This window comes from Sardina pilchardus, chromosome 7, assembly GCF_963854185.1.
Source record: "Sardina pilchardus chromosome 7, fSarPil1.1, whole genome shotgun sequence".
NCBI classification, from domain to species: domain Eukaryota; kingdom Metazoa; phylum Chordata; class Actinopteri; order Clupeiformes; family Clupeidae; genus Sardina; species Sardina pilchardus.
Genome location: NC_085000.1, coordinates 25164496 through 25178208, shown reverse-complemented (window position 1 = coordinate 25178208; position 13713 = coordinate 25164496). Strand labels below are relative to the sequence as shown.

The 13713-nt window shown below is 43.3% G+C and overlaps 1 protein-coding gene across 2 annotated transcripts; it reads left to right on the top strand.

Moving 5' to 3' along the window:
- Nucleotides 1–11086, top strand: ythdf1 (YTH N6-methyladenosine RNA binding protein F1). Of its 2 annotated transcripts, none has more exons than XM_062541479.1 (6): nt 1–408; nt 1220–1244; nt 2172–2251; nt 4381–6021; nt 8703–8747; nt 9358–11086. In XM_062541479.1, the coding sequence occupies exons 1-6, from the start codon at nt 382–384 to the stop codon at nt 9382–9384; spliced, it is 1845 nt and encodes a 614-aa protein (XP_062397463.1). In that variant the 5' UTR covers nt 1–381; the 3' UTR covers nt 9385–11086. The 2 variants fall into 2 exon arrangements, with proteins under 2 accessions (XP_062397463.1, XP_062397462.1); XM_062541478.1 differs by having other exon boundaries at nt 2–408; nt 2157–2251.
- Nucleotides 11087–13713: the final 2627 nt, after the last annotated feature.

Here is a 13713-nt window from a genome sequence, read left to right as displayed (position 1 = left end):
CAATCTTCAATGAACAGACCCGGATGAAGCTGCCATTGGGGGGAAGTGAACTGGGCTGCACAATAACTGGGGGTTTGTTGGAGAAGGAAAAAAACAGTAAAAAGAAGACATTAAGGGATATAAATTGTTTATATCTTTAAACGGAACATTTGAAAGTAACACCTCACCTTCAAGCTGGAATTTAGAAAAGACCAGAGGACTGGATTAGCTGAATCTTGCAGTGGAACTTGTGTTGGGGATTCGTGCAGTAAAAAAAACATAGCTAGCTAGCTAGCTTGCTACTGTACTGGGATCTGAAGGAAACACGGATTTTTCGGAAGACATTGACAAGCTAGCTAGTTTCAAGGTTTCATACGAATCCGGATTGTTTCTTGATGAATTATGTCTACCACCAGCATTGACCCTCAGGTAAGTTTGGAAGGATTTACCGGAAGAATTCTGTAGAGCACAGAAGGCCTCTAGAAGGAGCAGGGAATGTGCGTCCAATCCTTGCTGCCTGTGCGGAGATGTAACGTTAACATTAACTTAGCAAGCTATTGCCACCTAGCTCAGGAGTTAGCTTACAAGCTAATAGCCGCTCTCCGTGGAGCATATATTTCGATGCCTATGGCGTGTCCAACCAGAATTCTTACTGTAGAGTGCACCACATGAATATTATTTTCCACTATTACAACCATTCACGCTCAAAGAATCAGTTAGGTGGCATATAATGTCCCCTGTAGAACAGTTACATTATTAACATTTTCGTTGAAGATGCATGGTTCGGTTTAAGTTCAGGTTAGCTTAATAGCTAGCGACGCACTATTGGCTCTTGCAAGCCCTAACCAAAGGACATGATTAGCTAACCAGATAACGCTATATAGTTAGCAATGTCGTTAATTTAGCATAATTTGTATTTTATTAGTGTCACAATATCTGAGGATGTAATGTCAGGAATCTGGTTAGTTTGCTAACTGCCTCACGAATCTAGAGCAAAACTAAGGTTAGCCAGCGACAACATTTGCTAGGTTACGTTAGCTTTATTGATGTACGTAGAAGACATTGATTGCTAAAAACGATATCAATTTGCCGAACCCATGCCGCATAACGTCAACCTGTGCTTTTTGTGTAACAATATTGTATATTGGTTGAAGTATCTAGCTTATAAGCAATCACGTCACTGCCTCTCTCTCTTTTTCTTTTTCCATCTGCTTTTGCGGTGTTCATCAACGGAACGCAGACATCAAAGGGACAAGATGCTAAAGGTAAGATCTAAGAATTTGCATAACTAACGCAAATGTCACAGCACCTATTTGCTGTTAGTCAGGTCATTATAACATCACACGTTCAACATGTTTATTGTGGTTGTCTAATATGGTTAGCACTATGTGGATTGACAACGAACACTCACTGTATTTGGTGCATCTGAAGGAGGCAAAAGGAATTTAACGTAGGGTCTTCTAGCTAATCATCATACTCGTTCTTCCAAGGATTACCCTTCGATATGATTCGTTGTACACACAGTTAGTTAGTTGCCATTTAGTACCAGAAGCATCACTAAATCTATTCATTTCGAAGGTCTTCAACAGCATGGGTTAGGCTGACAATGTTTTTCATGTCAAAGGCTGATGGACATGTAACTTCTGTGTAATCACTTTCGTGTGATTCCTGTGAGAGATGTGATTTTTAGGCACAATTCAAGACAACTTGTCAGTAAAATGCTTTTGACAGCTACACACAAACATTTATTTTTACCAGTCATTTAATAGGACCCCAGCAGACACTCAGGCCTGCATTTGTGACTCAAAGCAGTGAGGTGAAATGTGTCACACTTGTTTCTTTATCAACGACCTCTGAATCACATCCTCTCAAGTCTATGTAGGGTACAGGTAGTGTAATATGCTATGACAGGAACCCATAGATTGCTCAAAGATATTGTATGCGATCCTCAAAGATGCCGTTATAAATATAAGAAGGGTGATATGTCTGTGAGGGGTGTGAGAAATCCGCAGATGGTGTGAGTGAGGACTTTTTATATAAATGCTTAGTGTGTGTGTGTGTGTGTGTGTGTGTGTGTGTGTGGCGTGACAGTGACAGAGTGAGTGAGTGGAAGAGTTGGACTGTGTCTGCATATGTGTGTTTGATGTGTTGATTGATAAATAACTCCTATCACTCAGTTTTTCCTGTTTCAGTGCAAAATGGCTCGCTACACCAGAAGGAAACTGTTCATGACAACGACTTTGAACCATACCTCACTAGCCAGTCCAATCAGGTAAGATATTTTGTTTTCCCCCTACCTTCAAAACATCCTGTCCTTCTCATAAAACTTGTAGAAAAAACTGTAAACGCTATATTTCATATCCGTTCGAGGAGCTGTACTAGGATATTATTTCAAAGATCCATGGTGATGAATCTATAGCCTATTTCAGTTTTGACGATGTTTTGTTTTTTGCCTGCCTGTGTCCTAGTCAGTCATTATCAGAGCTGAGTTGTTTATTGAAGTATGATAATTGAGGATCAGTTTTGATACCAACCACCCATCAATTTTTAATGTATTGGTAGAGGCAACTTATTCTAAGATGGATTTTTTTGAGTGTTTTACCAAGACAGATAGAAACAAAAATCTCCATTAAGCAGCGTTCTCCAGCTCATTAGCAAAGCTATTGCTCAAATGATGCTAAGCAAGTTATTCATTAGCAAGTGTAACGAAAAATGGCAGGAGCGAATGGAGATTTATTTCTAATATCATGACCCAATGGACTCCACACCCAGCTATCACACGCTCTAAACAGAAATCACTGACAGTAGGCTTGAAAGCATTATTTTGCTAAATGAGAATCATTCTGTAAGTGTAGCAAAGCTGGGCATGGATGGGTGATTGATATTTATGGAACGTGGGAGTCGTAAATGTCACCAGTCTGGAGATATGGAAGAGGGTTTTACTACCCAGCAGAGGCCAGACGCCTGCTGGACGAGAAACAAGTGGCCTTTTTTGAATTTATGCAAAACTTGTGGATAATTGCTTCAGAGGGAAGAAATACCTTGAAGTAAAATCGCCAGATATTTCAAGGAATGGCAATATGTTAGCGAAGACACAATCATTAATTGATTGCAAGTGTGTGCCACTATTTTGGTCTTGTTGACTGGTTGTCTGCTGTCCAGCTGTGTAGTGATTCTTTGATTTGGTTGTGTTGATTGATGAGTGATCATGATGGCCTAGTTGCTTGCCACCATATCATGCTCTCTTCCCATTTGCTCAGAGCATACAAGGACTAGTGAGCATTAATGTGGGAATTGCATTAGTTAAGCGTCTCTCCCTAAAGAAACCACTGGAGATATGATGATTGGGAGGAGGGGTACCAGACCTGATTACGGTTTTAAGAACCAGCACAAAGCCAACAGCCTGCACATCACATCAGTACATATGGAAGCCCTATTTTGACGGATACCACTCTGACAAGCTTTTTGTTTTTTAGCAAGTGGGTTAAGGTTGACCTGATATTTCAGCCAAATCTTTGTAATGTGGACTTAACCCTCATAACCCTCAAGGCTATAAAGTTATGGTGATATAATCGCTGAGGGATGCATGGCTTGGCGGCGCATGGATTAACAGGAGACACGTCACAAGGTTAACCACCCGCACCTGTTGGCTTATGGTGCGGAAGAGTAAGTCAGGGGGAATACACTTAGGACCACGCTGTTTGTGTTTTCTATTCATGCCCTGTGACATTTATTTACCTTTGATGCGTAATGGTATATTGACTGTTACCCTTCAGTGAATCTATTCAGGAGGACCCTAGTAGATAGTATTGGATTGGAGTAATCTCTCTATATAATCTTTCCTTTTAAGTATATCGATGCATTCACCTGCACCCTTGTAGGAAATGAGATGAAAGGAGCATGGCATGGCATGAGCCAGAATGTGGTTTTGGATATGAACAGAAAGATGCATTAGGGTTGTTAGTCACTCTTTATTTGGTGTGTACACAGAAAGCTTAACTGACCATATTTGGGTATGTGATGTTGTTTATGGTGAGTAATGCTTTATGGTTTATCAGTTTGCTGGCCAAGTTCTTAAAGGAGAAGGAATTTTGAGAGCCAAATAGTTAGTGACCTGTAGTACCCATTGTTTCCCTGCTGCCAGCATAACAGTCCATCAGGGCTGCAACTAAAGATTATTTTCATAGTCAATCCATCCATCAACTATTTGCTCAATTCATGGATTAGGTGTTTGATCAATTCAAATGGTAGAAAATGGTCCAAAAAGTGTTTCCCAAAGTTTCTTCAACTGCCTTTCTTGCATTTTCAATTACGACTAATCGATTAATCCTTACATCCCTACAGTCCATGCATAGTCTCTGACGATTAACACAATGTTGAAATGTTGTTTTCATTTCTCAGAACAACAGCTATCAATCCATGACCGACCCCTACCTGTCCAGCTACTATGCACCCTCCATCGGTTTCCCCTACCCTTTGAGCGAGGCCCCGTGGTCAACTGGTGGGGATCCCCCCATCCCCTATCTTGCCCCCTATGCCCCCCTCAGCAATGGCGACCACCACTTCATGCACGACACCGTTTTTGGACAGCCGGGGGGTCTGGGCAGCAGCATCTACCCCCACCGCTTTAACTTTTTCCCCGAGAACCCCGCCTTCTCGGCCTGGGGCACTAGCGGCTCCCAGGGGCAGCAGACTCAGAGCTCTGCGTATGGGGGCAGTTACAGCTACCCCCCCAGCTCCCTGGGCGGCACCCTGGTGCCGGACGGGCAGACGGGGTTCCACAGTGACACACTGAACAAGGCGCCGGGCATGAACAGCCTGGAGCAGGGCATGGTGGGATTGAAGATCGGCGGCGACGTCACGGGCGGTGGCTCGGGCGTCAAGACGGTCGGCTCGGTGATCGGCGGCGGGGCTGTGGCCGCGGCGGTCGCCACCGGCAACGGGGGCACCCCCATCGGCATGCCGCCGCCCAAGCCCACCTCCTGGGCGGCCATCGCCAGCAAGCCGGCCAAGCCGCAGCAGCTGAAGGTGAAGGCCAAGCCCGGCATGCCCATGGCCGGAGGCGCCCTCCCACCGCCGCCCATCAAACACAACATGGACATCGGGACTTGGGACAACAAGGGGCCCGTGACCAAAGTGGCCTCCCCCTTGCCCCCCCACCACCAACACCAGCAGCAGCCGCAGCTCCACTCCCACGGTCACCTGCCCCCCCACCACAGCATGCCCCCGCCTCCCCAGCAGCCCATGCCCTCCAACCAGTCGCTCGCCCAGCAGATGGCGCTGCAGGGTCCACCCCCGCCCCAGCCCTACCAGAACCACAACCCCATCCCGCCGCCGCAGACCCGCTGGGTCGCCCCGCGCAACCGTAACCCCGGCTACAGCGGCGGCAGCATGGACAGCAGCGGCTCGTCCAGCGGGGGCGGCGGCGTGGGGAACGGCGGCGGCGGCGGACCCCCCGGCTCGGGACCCGGCCTGGAGTCGCACCCGGTGTTGGAGAAGCTGCGCGCCGCCCACAGCTACAACCCCAAGGACTTCGACTGGAACCTGAAGACCGGCCGCGTGTTCATCATCAAGAGCTACTCGGAGGACGACATCCACCGCTCCATCAAGTACTCCATCTGGTGCAGCACGGAGCACGGCAACAAGCGGCTGGACGCGGCCTTCCGCGCCGTCAACGGCAAGGGCCCCGTCTACCTGCTCTTTAGCGTCAACGGCAGCGGGCACTTCTGCGGCGTGGCCGAGATGCGCTCGCCCGTGGACTACGGCACGAGCGCAGGCGTCTGGGCCCAGGACAAGTGGAAGGGCAAGTTCGACGTGGACTGGCTGTTCGTCAAGGACGTGCCCAACAGCCAGCTCCGGCACATCCGGCTGGAGAACAACGACAACAAGCCGGTGACCAACTCGCGCGACACGCAGGAGGTGCCCCTGGAGAAGGCCAAGCAGGTGCTCAAGATCATCGCCACCTACAAACACACCACCTCCATCTTTGACGACTTCTCGCACTACGAGAAGAGGCAGGAGGAAGAGGAGGTGGTCAAAAAGGTAAATTCAGCTTGTGATGTGTGCATAAAGAGACTTATCTCTCATTCACTCACACACACACACAGACAGACAGACAGGAGTTAATAATTATGCCACTACAGAATGCCAATTCAGCTCCTTCAGATATATAACTTCAGTAGACATAATTATGCGCACACATTCATTCTCTGATAACCCCAGTGCACACAAGCACAGTCTTGTCATTTACGAGGGAGTCACCCAATCCAAGTGTCATAAAGTGTATTGTAATCATGTAGAGAATCTAAGATTGTTGTTTGACCACAGGAGGAAGTAACATTTCTGCTATCTTTTGAAAATAATGTTTAATGCCATGTATTTGCAGATGTAATGCTGCACATTTGTACATGCTATATGCTAGATCATAAGAGATTAGTTACAGCACATTCAGAAATGTCAGGACCAATATTCTAAATTAGAACTCATCCAGGGACAGATTCTAACCCTTCTAGAATGCTCTTCTCCACCAGATCATGGTATTATCTGCTCTGGTTCTATACAAAATGGTATTACCGGGAACGACCTTGTTATAATAATAATTCTCATAATAATAATAATGTATGAATTTAATATTTTCAAATAACTTCAAATATATAATAAGAAATGATGCCTGATGTCTCACTTTACAAAAAGGCACATATAGTTTTGTTGTTGGGTTTTTTTGGAGTCATAAATTATTTAAATAGGTCTCCAGGCTGCTGATGGAGGAATCTATCAGTACCTGTTTTAAACTGCTTCAGTTTAATTGTGTATGGTGAAGGACATAGGGTATGCTACAGGCTTGGACTGCACAATATCTGCTTTCAATTTCCTGTTGTTTTATCTTGTGTGTGTATTGCTATATTTAGAACTGTGTAGTAAATTATTTTTAGCATGTGTAGACTACATCCTTTCATTAAATAACAGCTACTGTATGCCCTGCATGCTCGGCTAATGTGTGTGACATTCCAGTTTTCCGTGACACTTTTGACATTTGACCATCGTTCGTCATGTTGGTGCGAGTTCAAAGACTGTTCATTCTTTTCATTTGTAATGGTTATTGATGAAAGATTTCCCTAGTTGATGACTAAGTTTGTAAATATTGAAATGGCTGGCTAAGGGTCATACAGTGGGTATAGTAAGTATTCACACCCATGCTAAAGTTGACTAAAAAGAGGAATATAAAATCATCTTTTGAGAATTGATTGTAATGCCTTAATTCAAAAAATTAGTAAAAATCAAACTGCTAAGGACACTAATTTTCTTTGTGATTGAAGAATGTATCGTAAATAGATAAATGTTCTTCCTTAAATACAGGTTGCATAAGTATTCAACCCCTATGTTAAATTCCCATAGGAGCAGGAGGAGTTTTTATATGTTTTTATTTTTAAAGGCCAGCTATTTCATGGATCCAGGATAATATGCATCCTGATAAAGTTCCCTTGGCCTTTGGAATTAAAATAGCCCCACATCATCACATACCCTTCACCATAGATAGAGATTGGCATGGTGCTTTTTCCAGTTAGCCTATTAGCCTGTTTAATTTGCATTGAGCTCAATGAGCATCAAACAGGCTAATTGGCTAACTGTAAAAAGCACCATGCCAATCTCTATCTATGGTGAAGGGTATGTGATGATGTGGGGCTATTTTAATTCCAAAGGCCAAGGGAACTTTATCAGGATGCATATTATCCTGGATCCATGAAATAGCTGGACTTTAAAAATAAAAACATATAAAAACTCCTCCTGCTCCTATGGGAATTTAACATAGGGGTTGAATACTTATGCAACCTGTATTTAAGGAAGAACATTTATCTATTTACGATACATTCTTCAATCACAAAGAAAATTAGTGTCCTTAGCGGTTTGATTTTTGCTCATTTTTTGAATTAAGGCATTACAATCAATTCTCAAAAGATGATTTTATATTCCTCTTTTTAGTCAACTTTAGCATGGGTGTGAATACTTACTATACCCACTGTATACACCTAGAGACAGACTGACATGGACTGTGGTTATTCATTTGAAATTCAATCTCACTGAATGTGGTGTGCACCTGTGTCAGTACAGGTATCTGTGTACTGAACAAATAAGTAGAGTACTCATAGAATATCTTTCCTCACATCTTGGGTGCACTGTCTCATGTATGCTTGTGTATATCGTGTATAGCTTATATATGGTTAACAACACACTGCTGTTGGGCTGCTGTGCATGGGGCTTGCTAATGCTAACTGTAGGTGATATTTATGACCTATGTTGCAGCAAATGTGTTGTTAGGACATGCCCGGGCACTCTCATCATTTGGATGCTGATTGTGATCCTTGAAGCTTATGGCCTTGATAAATGTAACTCACTACAGACCTTATTAATGTGCATCAAAGGGTATTTTAGACCACAGTAACTGGCCCAGTCAGGAACCATTGTCACTTGTAGCTCTAGTTAATTTCCCATCAACCTTTACAATTACCTCATTATTGTGTCTGTTAATTATGAAATGCACTGCTACTGTAGCTTTCTTACTTTTTGCTGCACCAATGGCAAAATGTAAAAAAAAAAGTTGGAGTTGTTTAATACCTGTAGTGCCCTACTTTTTTTGTTCTGTAGAACTGGCTCAAAGTGTGTATGTGGTGGTGTAGCACTTGTGCCCTATCGAATGAATAACTGTGTTTGTCTTTCTGTGACAGACCTATGAGCCTGCTCCCATTCAGAATCGCTCCCGACTGGATCAGGTATGCCATCAACATCAGCAATATTAAACATTGTGCCTGTAGAGTTGATTGTGAGAGCAATGTGTTGACTTGTATGTGCATGTTTATATTTAATTTAACACTGGAATAAATCCTGGAATAAATCTCTTATCCTACGTTTCTGAGCATATCCTGAGCATATAGCATCCAAATGATTGCTGAAAACTAGGTTGATCTTTCTTTGCCCTAAAGATCCTGTACAACTTGCTGTACCCTCTGTTCTGAGAGTCCTTAGAATACTTTTCTCACCCTAGAGGTGCCTCTCATGTAAAGTTTATACGTCCTCCCTCGCTCCTCGGGCCTCGATCCTCACTGATCTACATAAAGAATGATGGGGCGGCAACAACGATAGTCTATCCCTTCGTCTATCTTTCTTTATGTAGATCAGTGAGGATCGAGGCCCGAGGAGCGAGGGAGGACGTATAACCTTTACATGAGAGGCACCCATGGTCATCATTTTTGGTGATTTGACTTGAAGTGAACTGTGATCTTTTTGTGTTGGAGTGATGACTGCAGACTATGCAGCTGACTTTGACAACCCATTGTTGCTCTACTCATGTTGTCTCCTCTCATTTCCCTTTTTTGTTTTCAGGAACGCCAAAATCGAAGTAAACAATAGAAGACTGCACCCCATAGCTTGATCAACGGTTGTTTTAGGACTGACATTTTGAAATTGGAATTTAAGAGGACATGAAAGAAGAAATTATAAAAACAAACAACATTATTGAAAAAAACAAACAATCTTTTTGTTTTTCTATTTAATTCTGGTGACTTCAGCCAGCATCGAACTTAAGCCTCTTTCTCCTGCCCCCCCCCCCCTCCCAAACCCACCCACCCACCTCCCCCGTCATAGGCCGTGTCAGGGGGGGCAACGTCAGCCATCGCCTATCAAATTACTTTATCATTTTTTTTCTCTCTTTTTCTATCATTGAGTATGATTTTCATCCACCCTTCTGCTCATCCTTAATGTTGACCAATATCTGCACGTTGTCTTTTTGTTCTGTCAGCACATTGCTCATGAAAGTCAATGAGTGCAATTCAGCGATTGTCAAGCCTATGACGTGTGAGTGTTTTGGTCATGTAAATGCTTTTGTGTCGTAGTCTGTGGAAGGGGTTGAACGTTTGGGTGACGGTGATCGAGCCCAGCAGGGGTTTGACCACAATTGTACTTGGCCAGTTTTATTTTGTACAGTCAAAAAAGAAGACCTGTTTGTGTGCTACCTTTTTGTTGTCCATTCGGATGAATATGAGATGTGTTGATTTAAGCAAGGCCAGAACGTTATTGTGCAACCCACAGAGAAGGGACAAAGAGCGATGTGACATTAAGGTATTGATGTAAAAGAAAATCTATATTTTTTTGAATTATGTAACACTTGGCTTATTACTTTTGGTGACAAACAGAAATGTCATGTCAGTGTCACAGTACTTTTTCTTTTGTTTTTTTGTTTTTTGTTTTGTTTTGTTTTGTTTTTATTTGTTTTTTTTTCCTGCTTGGAGCCTTAACATTTTCAAGCTAGTGTGTATGGTCAACACAGTGAAATCTAATATCAAGTACCTCAAATGAAACAGCACCAAGTTATCAGGGAAAAGAGGTCGTCCTGCAGCACCCTCACCAAGGGAAGTCACCCTCATCTCTCCTGATTGGTTGGAAGGAGGAATCGTGCCGCTCAAGTTAAGGTTATTAGCCCCATGATAAGATTGTCACATTTGCCTAATCTTTTTGTTTGTTTGTTTGTTTTATTTTTGAAGCAGAATTGTAACTTTTTACTGTTCCACCTGTATCCATCAGAGGTCGCTGTTTCTTTGTGTGAGTCAATTTGGGGAAAATGTAGCATTCACTGCTTGGAAATCAAGTTTAGACCTATCACTTACAGTATTTTTTTTTCTTGTCCTCTGTTAACAGAAATCAGTTATTTCTTTGCTTTCTTCCCCTCATCATCAGTATAATGCTAAGCTTTAACGTAGGAACATATAATAACGAAGAACGCCTCAAACGTGTAACCTGAAAATTAATGTTACTGAATTACCGTTAAAAGTAAGAAAAAAAGATTATATGGTTTCTGTGCGTGATTTTTTAGGACCTGCTTGCTGTTTTGTGTGTGCGTGTTTGTGTGTGAAAGAGAGGGTGTGTATTGTGTGAGGGAATCAGATTTATATAATCATATAACAAATGATTCATGAGAATATATGAAATACTAAAAAATTATGAAGCAAAGTTTAAAGTCACCCCTGAAATGAATATGCATTGTATCGAAGGTCACTATCTATCACGTTCTTAGATTTGATCATGGTCATTATTAAAATAATACTCTATGTTGTAACTGGTGTAAGGGTCACTGTTTTATGGTTTTCTTTTCAGATTTTTTCCCCCCTTTTGAGCTGTCTGTCGGTTTGTTTTAATTATTCTTTACAGCAATGGTCATGGGGCGTTCAGTACACAAATTAAATGGAAAACCAAGCCTTACATTAATCTTAGGCTACATTCACACACTATGAACAGAGCTCGTGTCGTTTGAGCTTCTGCCTTTTAAGCTCATTAGGCTGATTGTCACTGGACTGCAAACGGCCGTTATGTGTTGGTGCGCTGAAGCCGTCGCTGATGTATTAGCCAATCCAAAATTAGTCCGTGACTGCAGGACTATGTAAGTGTTAGGCATGGACGCACGATTGGAAAAAGTATTAATGTTGTTGGCGGTTACTGAAATTTGAAAATGCCCATGGTGCGTTTTTAGCAAGGCCTTTGTGTGCTCGACCCAGAGGTAAGCATAGGCTACTGTTCGCTTTGCGGGATAACAGAAAAATCACCAATCCATTTAGAAGTGATAGAGGGACAAAAGAAAACACAATTTCTGATACAAATGTTGTATTTTTATTGGTATATTCGTCGTGTTCACACAAATAAGATAGAATCCACACTCTCAATATCACCTACAATTCAATCAGCATGTTCCAGATAGACAACGACAGGTCAAGCAGCATAGGCCTGCATTGGCAGATTTCCTCCAATTCTCAATGCATGAAGGCCTGAGAGGTGGAAGTTGCAAGCTCTTATGTAGCCTAGTCCAAAACTGTAGCACCATAATCAAGTATAGAGAGCCCGTGCGTTTGTCCTCTTGTAAGCATGGTGGTCTCAGTGTGCGTAATGTAGAATGAAAATAGAAACATTGTCTGTTGACCTTTCGTAACGCGTTATGCCTAGCCTCACCAACGCTTTGCGCCCTCGTTGGTCAGTTCTGTGCTGAACACTATTATGTTTAATATGCATATTGACTGAATTGCTGAAAATTACTAGTGTGATCGTAGCCCAATAGGTTAGAGAAAACGAGCTTTGCATTGCACCTGATGGGGCTGTGCTCACACCATATCAGTGCAGCGCAACTAGGCGGTGTGCTGGAGACAGTCTCTTCATTACATAAGAGACCGTCCTGAATTTGAATTCTGATCATGCTGCCCCAACAGAAGTGACTCACAGCTCCAGCCTACCCCACAGAAAGTCAATGAGATGTTTAGCCAAGTCTTCTGATTCTCGTTGCAACATTTGATGGCGGTCAATTGGCCTACGTCGCAATTTACATACGTTTCAGCTTTCCAACAAGGGGTGCTGACTGCATAAAACAGGTCGAACACAACAAACGCATCCATCGACTGCCACCATTCCCAAATTAGGCTGCTGCAGATGTATAAATTTGGTGAGATCTGAGACCTCGCTGCTTGAAACTGAGTTCAGACCAGCAACCAAGCTACTAGGTAACGTTATCCAACGCTAGGCTATAGTCACATACAAAACAGTTAATATGTGTGAGAGAACCTATTTCACCAAGTTAAGACCTTCATTTTGCACCCTTGAAAGCCATTCACCGAGACTGCGAGCACGACTGTTAGCTGTTCGAGCCCTAGCATCCAGACGACACGACAGTGGAGATGCTGCGCGCTTCCATGTCCTTCAGAAGTTGTCTGTCCTTTTTTAAGTTGAGATGTTTACTGGGCTGCTCTCTTGGCATTCACCGCGTGCCTTAATTGTGTGTATATTAAATCAAGGTCCGCCGTGAACACGCAGAGTGGCAACCCCATGTCCCTCTTTCTCCGTCCACCACACGTGCACGTACACATGCACGAGAATTTGCACGCACTGTGGCGCGCGCGCACTCACAAATGTCTCTTGGGTGCCGCACTGCACTGGGTAAGCCTATCGGCAACATTGCGCTAGTAATCCGGTTTGCTAAGAAAAATACCGCGCTACTGGACTGAATAAAAACAGCTCCGTCAACAGAATTCAGACTCAAAACCCAAAGCCAAATTTCCCGGGTCTGCTTTAGCCTATATGGACAGTGAAATAGAGAAGCCTATGTATAAAATTCCATGAGGTGCACAGAAGCAGTCCTCTGCTCTAATAGCTAATTCGGAAACGGATGGACGGTGAACCTGCAGCATCTAGACCAGCCTTTTTTGGTAACCCATCTTGAAACTCTGAACATCGGTGCATCCGATAATGGTGCGTAATTGTTAGTTCGTATCCGTTTGTTTACATTATTCTAGACCGCTTCAAAATGACCTACAAATCCCTCGCGGAACCACATGAATTCCCTGCAAAGGACAATCACCACAGCGCTAGCAAAGGCTACAATAGCGCAAAAACCAACGCAGCCTCTATTCCGTACAGTACCCTATATCCAACCATTCACGGTCATATTACACAAGCATCTTTTCATCATCTCCAAGCTTTCTGAACAGTATCGCCGACAGCGCACGGCCTAAAAATAAATCGAATAGGCAACACCTAAGACCACAAACAAAGGGCGATGGAATACATTTCTTCGAACAAAATAATAATATCCCAATAACATTTTCAGGATTAACTGAGAGCGACACAAACGCGCTAACACTTCATAAACGCCGCTACATCAATCGCTCTCCGGTGCGTCATCGGCGACATAAACATCACCATTCG